This window comes from Protopterus annectens, chromosome 5.part1 (assembly GCF_019279795.1).
Source record: "Protopterus annectens isolate FY-2018-M chromosome 5.part1, PAN1.0, whole genome shotgun sequence".
Classification (NCBI taxonomy): domain Eukaryota; kingdom Metazoa; phylum Chordata; order Ceratodontiformes; family Protopteridae; genus Protopterus; species Protopterus annectens.
The window spans coordinates 46,192,840-46,203,491 of NC_056736.1; the positions used below are offsets into that span (position 1 = coordinate 46,192,840).

General features: G+C 36.6%; 1 protein-coding gene across 1 annotated transcript; it reads left to right on the top strand.

Moving 5' to 3' along the window:
• The first annotated feature begins 1,664 nt into the window (after positions 1-1,664).
• PCDH20 (protocadherin 20) lies at positions 1,665-9,198 on the top strand. Its single transcript, XM_044072884.1, has 2 exons — positions 1,665-1,866; positions 2,175-9,198. The coding sequence occupies exons 1-2, from the start codon at positions 1,786-1,788 to the stop codon at positions 4,800-4,802; spliced, it is 2,709 nt and encodes a 902-aa protein (XP_043928819.1). The 5' UTR covers positions 1,665-1,785; the 3' UTR covers positions 4,803-9,198.
• The last annotated feature ends 1,454 nt before the right edge of the window (positions 9,199-10,652 follow it).

A 10,652-nucleotide genomic window follows, 5' to 3' on the forward strand; every position in this document is an offset into this window, starting at 1 on the left:
TTTCTTTTAATGTGAGTTTCAATTAATGTGAGTTTCAAGGGCAGAGATGTTTACTGATTAATGCTGTGTGTTTTCAATGTGAGACTGTATTGCTTTGTTTAGCAAATAAAAGTCTTAAATTAAATCCAAACATCTGCAATCACTGCAGAATTAAAGACGAAAACAGTATGCACAACCAGGGAGGAAAAGCCAAGTAATGGGCAGAAGTGACCTTAGATCAACTGGCGCCCTAGGCAAAAGGGCTCCACGGCGCCCTCCACTACACCACCCGGTCCCCCCATCCTGGTCTACATCTACATACACCAGATAAATACTGGAAAAGCGCCCCTACTAGAACGACCCTTATTGGGTCACCTGAACAATTGGGGGGGGGGGGATTACCCTGCCTCATACTGCTCAACCTCTAAATGCAAGAAATCTGAACAAAGCTAAAATAAACGGGCAAACGCACCAAAGTTGGGACAATTTTAAATATAATTCTTATTAACTTAAAAAGTTGCTAGAATAACAAGTTTTACATTGTCGTGCCTTTTCTGAATGACACGCAGCCTCAAACTCAAATATGTACCATTATTTAAGTACTTCAAGCCTCAATAATTTGCCAAAAAAGTACGAACTGTATGAGTAATTGACCTGCAAAATATCCCAGGTGACCTCGCAATGTCCGTGACTTTGCCTTATAATTTTGGACATTCCCTCTTAAGATATACAGTTTTCTAACAAATCGCTGAAAGTTGCAGTGACCAAATAATTGTCACTTTAGTTCCGAAATTAAAATCTTTAGCACGTACACATTAATACAAAACCTGTTATTCTTACTACGTTGCTAAGTATATAAGAACAATGTTTACGATGTGCCCCTCATTTCTGGACCTTTGTCTCCCCATTATTTCGGCAATCTCTGCAAGGCTTGAGCTAAGACGTTTTAGTGGTATGAAGCAGGCTCATCTTTCACCCTTGGTCCTCTGGCTGACTTTGAATAACCTGCGGCAATCACTTTGCATTTTAGCCAAGACATACTATCTCTCAACCGAGTGAAGTAAGTCAGAAGTTTCTGTAAAACTTCAAACTAGGACACGCACGCAAGGGACTAAAACTATATTTTTTGCTGTGTGTAATTGTAAGCTTATTCCGTAAAACATTTGGTACGTTTTAAAGCCAGTCTTTTACAATTAATTGTTACATTACGGAAGTCAAACACAGTGCATTGCATTACATCTGCAATTATAACTAATTATACAACTTTCAGATTATGCGCGCATGTAAGCGAAGATCCTTATTAAGTAAAACAGTAGCAGCAATCGCTTTCAGGCAAGTAGTCAAAGTACGATGTGTCCTTGTGGCTTTACACGTTTTCTTTCTCTAACGCGGCATTACGAAAACCCGTCTTGAGAAAAGGTTGCAGCAGTCATCATCCATCCTAATTTTCCGCACTGTTCAGCTCGCCCGTCCAAAGGCGAACGGACACTAGAGCACAGCCGCACAGAAGATCTTTCGGTGAAATTCTGCGGCGCAGACTAGCATTCTTCTCCAAACTCCGTAACAGTCACCACCCCTTACCCCGCCTCTGGATGCGCTTCTTGTTATTATTGGCTGAAGTTCCACCTTCATTTGCATGGTGAGGGCGGAACAAGTTTCTCAGCGGCAGAAGGCTTTCACTTGCTAGCAGAATTGTAGCAGAAAGTGTTTAGTACTGTGACGTTACTCCCGTATCTCTGTCCATACCAAAGGTTCCACCGTGTTTTTGTTTTCTATACTGCTAAGCGAACTGAACCTGTGTCTTTAATGCTACAAATGCTGCAAAAGGACGACAAAATAATGGTGCACAATATTTACAAAAGCAAACTCAACCAAGAAAAATTGCAGGTATGCTAGCATTTTTCTCCCTTTTACCGCGCCAGTAAGATTAAATATTCGCGCTTTTAGCGCTGTGCGCCAGATAAAAGTTTAAGAACTGTAAATGTGACCTTTTGATTTACTAATTTGCATTATTGCATTTAAAAACTTAATGACATCTACTATGAACTGTCTTAGCGTTCCAAGGATGATCCAGAATTGTCAAGAGATTTGACACTGCATAATATTGCATTCTACATTGATTATTGCACTGTAAAAGTAATATATAAATATATTTATTTTGTTTTCTTTCTTTTTTTTTTTTTTTTTTACAACAGCAAATGCTACTATATGTCCTTTTCTTTGGGCAGTTCAGTTGTTTTGCCGGCTACAGCGGTGCAACAGAGCTGAGGTATACAATAAATGAAGAGCTAACCCGAGGAGTTCGGATAGGAAACTTAGCCTCAGACCTAAGTTTGGATTTGTCTGTCACCCCACCTCTTCAATTCAGCCAGGCGTCTCAGGGAGTAAACAGCATGTATGTGGATCTGAATAACTTAACTGGAGAACTTTTTACAACCGTTAATCAAATTGACAGAGAAGAGCTTTGCCCTGAAAATGTGCATGTTCAGGAATGCATATTGCCACTAGACGTTATTATTTTGCCTCAACAGTATTTCAAGTTGGTTAAAGTTAAGATTGGTATCAAAGATATAAACGACAATGCACCTGTATTCCCTGTTGATGAAATACACCTTTCAGTATCTGAAAATGCTCAGATCAACACGAGGCTAGCAATAGAACATTCTGCAGTTGACCCTGACATTGGGATTAATGGTGTGCAAACCTACTGGTTAGAAAACGATTATGGGGTTTTTACCCTTGATGTTGAGGAGCACGAAAGTGGTGAAATGACACCATATCTTATCGTTATGGGTCCTTTGGACAGAGAGCGTGAGGATGAGTATGTTACCACAATAATTGCAGAAGATGGAGGGAATCCGCCATTGACTGGTGCTGCTTCTCTGAGAGTGTCTATAACTGATGTCAATGACAACTGCCCCAGCTTTGCAGAGTCACAAATTAATGTAACTCTAAGTGGAAACTCAACTGTGGGATCACGAGTGGCTGTTGTACAAGCATTCGACAAGGATGTTGGTTCTAATGCTCTCATAAAGTACTCTTACGGTGACCGAGTGCCCGTAGCCACCAAAACAATGTTTCGTCTTGACGAAGCCACAGGAATTATAGAGTTATCTGGGAAAATTGACGGAAGCACTGTGCAAGTCCATAAATTAACAATTCTTGCGTATGGTCCGGGGTGTATCCCAGCCGTGATGACTGTAATTGTTTCTATTGCAAAGGTTGTTTTTATCCCACCAATGATGATTCCACGTTACATAGCCTCTGAATCTGAAGGAAATGTCTACCTGAAGGAATCGGAGTCAGCTAATTCACCAATTGCATTCTTTTCAATAAAAGATCCAGACCAGCAGCACAAAGTGGTGTGCTACTTGGAAAGTGATGGTCCTTTTAGATTAATTGCGTATAAGAATGTCATTAACGAATATTTGTTAGAAACCACAGAAGCATTAGATTACGAAGTTAAAAATGTGTATGACATAGTAGTAGTTGCCAGTGACACCGCAGGTCTGCTCTTAAAGACCTTCATTAAAGTTCAGGTTTTAGATGAAAATGATAATGCTCCTGTTTTCAATCAACAATTAGTGGAAGTGTACCTTGAAGAAAACAATGCTCCTAACACGTTTTTGGCAAAACTGCAAGCAGTGGATGCTGACAGTGGAGAAAGAGGTGCAATTTCTTACTTTTTAGGCATGGATGCACCTTCAGAGTTTGCTCTCAATAAAAGTACTGGAGTTCTCGTGGCATCACTGTCACTTGATCGGGAGAAACAGGAAAAATACAGATTTACTGTTAGAGCTGTAGATTCTGGATCACCACACCTGGAATCTGAAGCTACAGTAATTGTCACTGTGTTGGATAAGAATGACAACAACCCCAGGTTTATTAATAAAGATTTCAACTTTTTTGTGCCAGAAAACTTTCCAGATTTAGGTGAAATTGGAGTAATTGGAGTGACTGATGCTGATGCAAGCAAGAATGGCTGGATTGCTCTTTCTATCAGTAATGGAAGTGATATTTTTGTTATAGACAGTGGTAAAGGTACATTAAGAGCAAAGATTCCACTAGACAGAGAACTGCAGAGCTCATATGTATTGTGGGTTGAAGCTGTTGATGGAGGCGTCCCTCCATTGTCTTCTTCTGCAAAGGTGACAGTTCTTCTTCTTGATATTAATGACAATCCACCAATTGTGCTTTTCCCACAATCTAACATGACTTATCTGTTGGTCCTTCCTTCAACACTTCCTGGGTCCTCCATCACTGAAGTGTATGCAGTTGATAATGACACTGGCATGAATGCTGTTATAGCCTATAGCATAATTGGCAGGAAGGGACCCCGGCCGGAGTCATTTCACATTGATTCAAAAACTGGGAATATTACCTTACAGGAAGCTTTACTAGAGACTGACTATGGACTGTACAGATTACTAGTAAAAGTTAGTGATCAGGGCTATCCTGAGCCTTTGCATTCTACAATTATGGTCAACCTGTTTGTGAATGAAACTGTCAGTAATGAAAGTTATATAGAAAACTTGCTGAGAAGGGAGCCTGAAATTAATTTAGAGGAAAAACAACCACAAATATATGAAGAACCACAAAGAAAGCTCATAGAATCATTTTCTTGTGCACCTGTTGTGATATCTTTATCAGTTGTAACACTAAGCCTGTTTTTCTTAGTCATCCTCTTGACATTGTATATATGCTCAAAAAAAGGAAATAAACATAAACACGAAGAAGAAACCTTGGAAGTGCAGGTACCCTTGCGTGCAAATCTCGATCTACATATTTTAGAGAAGAAACCAGTGGATATCACAAACATTTGATTTCTAAAAAGAAAAGTTCATGATCAAACTGGTATTTACTTGATTACAGCAGTTCACTACAAGCAAACTGACACCGAGTTGTTATGAAGGACAGTAATTTATATTGAATAAAAGTAAGTTATAGTAATATATTGTAAATGACTTGCATTTTTATATTAAATCAGTTTTCATGCAACTATGCAGCAAAATAAAGTGGAAGACATTCAGTGATAAATGCTAAATGACAGTTTACAAAACACTAGGTACTTGTTACCTAAGAAATAATAATACTTTAGTGACAGTGACAAAATGAAGCATTGATACACTCCTGTAACATTCATAGCTTTCAGAGAATTAGAACCTATCAAGTATAAAATGCTTGCATTTTCCAGGTGTAGACACTAGGTGGTATTAATAACTCATATTTGATTTCTCAGCATTTCCTATAAATGACCAAGCAGTTTTGATGTCCTAGACATTTTTCTTATCTGGTTGCACATACTGTGGCCATATAAAATTGAATTCACTTCCAGCTAGTATTAAAATCAGAGAACATTGAATCAGAGTAAAACCTCTAAAATCTGTCCTGCTATGCAGAACTATATATTTTAAGATCCATTCTTGTGGCTTTTACTTTTTTTCTGTTGTAAATATTTCCCTGTAGACATATAAAACAGAAAGACAAGTTTGAATTTAGGCCCATAGCAAACCTAGGTTTAAGGCATACAGTTGTGATGCAGCGTTCCATGACAAGATACATGACATTTAAACTTTATTAAGCTGCAGCAACCTGTGTATAGACATGCTTTGGCTCAGTGTGCCTTTTTCCAGTACAGAAAGATGATTTGATTCCTACCAGCAGATTCAGAATGGCAGACATTATTGTATTGTAGTTCCTGAAAATGACTTTGACCAGTAAAATGCTAGCTAGCATAGTTCATAAAAATAATGATTAAAGCTAAGAGAGCATATCATGCAATTCTGAACTGAGCAATATAACACTTCAATATGATTACAAAACAAAATCAGTTAAATGTAATTTATTTTGTAATAAGTATGCTATAGTTGAAGTTAATGGAATTTTGTTGTATCCATGTTCAGGTAACCCACATTTGTTTGCCATGATGATTTACATTAGAAAAATGCAGATGTGCAAAGTTTAATGTATCCACAAGTAGGTATGTTGAGTATTCAGATACTTGGGGTCCCTGCATACCAATTCTATGAAAGCATTCTTTAAGAGCTGTTTCAGAATCCAGTGCAAAAAATCCTTCTTCTGTAATGGCAAATGTTTTACACAGTTCTGTTCTATTAATCCATGATTTGTACGTATATGCTGGTTGCAGTATAATTACTGTCAGATAATCGCATGCACAGATAGAAGCAGATAATTCCTGCCCCATGATTGTTGCAACGTGACATGTTTTCTATTAGGAGGGAAAGAAAACCACTGGCAAAATAAAGTAGGAGGGGAAAAAACCCACTGGCAGAATAAAGTCACTGTTGTCAATCAAAACTCATCTCATGTTCCCCTTTAAGATGAGGGATATCACTAATCTCCCACATTTATCAGTTATGAGGGTTTTGTTGCCAGAATTGTCTTTAAAAATCCTAACATATTACATATTTTAGGTGCATTTAAATATCCAATTAACAAGTCTTCTTGGTAGCTGAAACAGTAAGAAGCTAACTTCAAAAATCTGGAATGCACATTTTTTATTCCACTTCAAAGCTGTTATATTATGACTTAAGTAGATGGTATTTGGCTTATGACAGCTTATTTTCAAAATTACTCATGTACCTAACTTATTACTAAATATGATACAGCCTTCAAGAACTGATGAAAGAGTTATATTATTTCTCATATTTTTCTCAGTGACTGTTCTTTAAAAATGTTAGTTTTACTACAGTTCAGAGCACTTTGTTAAACTATGTTGCATCTAGAGTTATTAGCACTGATGATGTTACCTTCCTTGCATGGAGACATTCTCTGTCATGCTGTATGAATCTTGCCAAATGTCTGTAGCACTGATAAAGAAGATCTATAGTCTGAGATAATATGAAGGGCTGGTAATTATTTCATCCTCTTTAAACAGTTTAAAAATTACTTTATTATAATATAATATTCCTTAGTCCTGTATGTATGACAGGTGCATATGGGAATGGAGATTCATGTGTTTTACTCACTGCAGACTTTAATAAAGATATGTGACTTCATATGTGTGCCTGCACTCTGCACACATTTTAGAAATATGGGTGTTCAGGAATACAGCAGATTGTGTGCAGTCTGCTCAAACATATATGCTTCTGTGTATGGCTGAGCATTTCCTGCATACTGATCACAAACAGCATTTGCACATCATATCATTGTAAAGTAATTTGATGAATAATATGTTGCATTTTCGTCTGTCTGCAATGGACTGCAAGTGCAGATTTAACATAGCTTATTGTGCAACTTTAGGTGAAACATATTGGTCATTTAAATGGATCATACATATCCAGTGAATATCCATGCCAAATTCCATCAGTAATTTTGTTTGCGCCTGACCATGGGAAATTTTATACATTTTCATGATCCTGAAGAACTACATTTCAAAGTTCATTCAACTGAATGAAGTCATAATTCTATGAATGCATACTAGTTTATTTTTATCCTTGTTATTGGAAATGGCAGCTATGTTATACATTTCATAACAAAATTCAATTTTACCTTTAATGTCACATATCCTTTTCATCACCCCTCTATTTTCACTTTTATGTTAAAAGCTGTTGAAAGTGGAAGTCAATCATTTTGTCAATTGACTTGCTTAGTTACATAATCTTCTCCTTTTACATTGGAGATTCACTTTTGCAGGGCCAGACAAGGCTTCTGGCTAGAAGCTAGAAGTGCATCCAGTGGTCTGTTTTACTTCCCCCTTTACTTAACACACTTTGTCGGGACAATTAGCTTAGCAGCTAAAGCTTTAAGTGGTTAATTAGGCAAATGCACCTGCATATCTCTGCATATTAATTCACCGGTATGTGACAGGCAGGCATGTATCATTAGCGTCTTTGTTACAAGCAACATGACTATCCCAGTTTGAAAATATTTTTCTACATCTTTGTTACTAATAATAATTCATTCATTCATTAATTAATTAACTAATTAATTAATTAAGACAGAATGCACTTCTTGGATGCTGACAATTTGTTACACGGTTAATTAGTGAAGATAGCACAGCATAGCAGGGGTGTTCATAAAGGCCAAATAAATGTAGCCTTGGTTTCATGCATTTCATGACATTAGTGATCCAGTTCTGCTATGTCTGCAATGCAATATGACTTTGTGTTTTATTTCTGAAGCATTGCACTTACTTTAGTACACATTTATATTTTTACACTTAAATATTGAAGCACAGACATGCTTTATAAGTGCATATACATATATATATATATATATATATATATATATATATATATATATATATATTCATGATCACGCACAGGTACATCCTTTTATCAAGATTGATATAAATTCATAACACATACACACATTTTATGCACAATTCAGTATGTGATGCAGGGGTAAATCTATTTAAAACCTCTCTTCATATAGTTAGGTCAGTTGCACCATTACTCTTATCTATAAAGTAGTGGGAGGATCAAATGACTGAGGTAACTGCCATATAGATGTTGTGAGGATTATATGCTACTTGTTTTCCTTTACCCCAAAGGTGCATGGCCATTTGATTTATTGGTTGTCTGGCATGGGCAAAATGATGTCTCAGAGGCTTGTGTTACCAAAAGTAGCAAATCTGGCTTGAACACAAAATGTGTGAGTGTGTCTGGGAGAGAGAGAGAGAGGGAGAGAGATTTGTGAGAATTCAGCTGTTAGAGCTTTAACTATTGATTTATTAGCTTAGCTTATATGAGTTTTATTTTGTGACTGTGTATGACTTTTTTGGCTTTTGTTCCCTGCTTTTTTCTTTTCCCTTTCACGAAAAAAGATCCATTTGCTACTATGCAGCTAAACTACACAGTCATTTTGAAAAACAAAAGCACTCATCATGTTTATTTCATTAGGGGCATTTTTAGAGGAGCGATATGTGTTGTAATTTTGTGTAATATTTTCTTTTGCACATATAGTTAAAATAAATATGCTTTTATTCCAATAATGTACCATGCAATTTGACATTTTCTAGCATTTTTATTGTTTTTGCATCCTCAATGGCTCTGTACTAAAAACTGTCAGTGTTTTTTTTTTTTTTAATTTTGAGTAATTCAGAGCTGGGCACAATCACTAGTTCAAGTACTGTAAAGTTTCTGTAAAAAAATGTAACTGTGCATGTGTCACAGAAATTTCGAAATTTACATTTGTCTGTAAGAAAGCAAAACTGTTTACATGTTTGCAGATTAAAGTGATATATTTTCCTAGTAATATTTTGCTTGTGGAATTTTTCTTCAATGATCTGTTTAATGTAATTAGTTTCATTGTTTACCAGCCTATGCTAGAACCATGTTTCCTGGTTTGTGCATTTTAGCAACACTGTAAAATTATACTGGCTTGTCATACGAGTAAAGTACTGCAGCAAAGTAAAGGGTGCTTCAGAGTTCAGAGAATGTGATCCTGCTTCTGATAACTTAAGCTACTTCTCAGATATTGAGTTCAAAAGGAGTTGGGGATAGTGTGTTGCTAGGATTTCAACTAGCATGATTCATGTTTAGGTAAAAGAACACCTATAGGTTTCTTAAGAGTGAAAATAGTCATGCGCAGTAGACTTCAATGCAGAACTTAGAGATCCACCAGGTGATTAGCATCAACATTAACACAATCAGTAGTATTTGTTCATACATCACAAATATGCAGTATAGCAGGCACACTCAGTTTTGCAGAAATGCAGAATGCAACGTTTTGCCAAGCAAAAATATAGATTAAGATTTAGTGGCATGTAAATCATATCTACATGTTTAGGTTTGTTTCTGTCTTCCTGGTGCACTAGAATGTTTGGTCCATGCCATAGCTTTCAACCTGTTCCTGTCTGAAGATAGCCTCAGTACTTCACATGTTAATCATAGATAATGCACGGGTGGATAAGAGTGTTGGGACCCTTATGTTCCTCCTTCTAGTTAGCTCAGGAATATATCTGACAACTTTGTGAAATGCACTGTTTACCTCATGCTGGGCTGCCATCTCTAACATCAACAGCTAAGTTTTTTTCCCCTTGGTCCCTGAGTATGGAAACATTATTGTGTGAATGAGGCATGCATGCATATGTATATGCCTTTCAGTTATCTTCCACTACCCATATTTTAAATGTTGCATATGAGAAGCTTAATGCCATATCACTCAGTCTCTAGTAAAGGCCTACTACTCATCTGTTTAGACAAAGTCCTTTCCTGGGATAGATGCATTTCATTATGTACTCATAGTAGGTTAACCCATCAACTATAAACGTTCCAGCATCACTGACAAGCATGACTACTTTGTGAAGCCCTCACACATTTTTAGTTTGGCAGCTTAGGTTGCAAAATAGACATGCGTGTAAGTGTAAAAATTCTAAGCTAGGAGATCAAATCAGTAAACAATAATTTTGAAAAATATATTGGCATGCAAAACCTTACATGTACAAATAGTAATGACTCTGTTGTCTCAATAAATTTAGAATGAAAATGCTGATGGTATGTACAGAAAATGTATTTCTGCTGTTGAATACATGTGATAGGCAGAATATGATTTATAAATTCACTGCATATTTCTGGAACTAGGCAGTGTGCCATTAGGGGAAGGGGATCCAGGGGTCATGGTAAATCAGAAACTATCTGCAAAGTAAATAAACAATAAGAAACTTCTAGTCATTATTTTAAAGTTCTTTCTACTTATACTGCAGTACC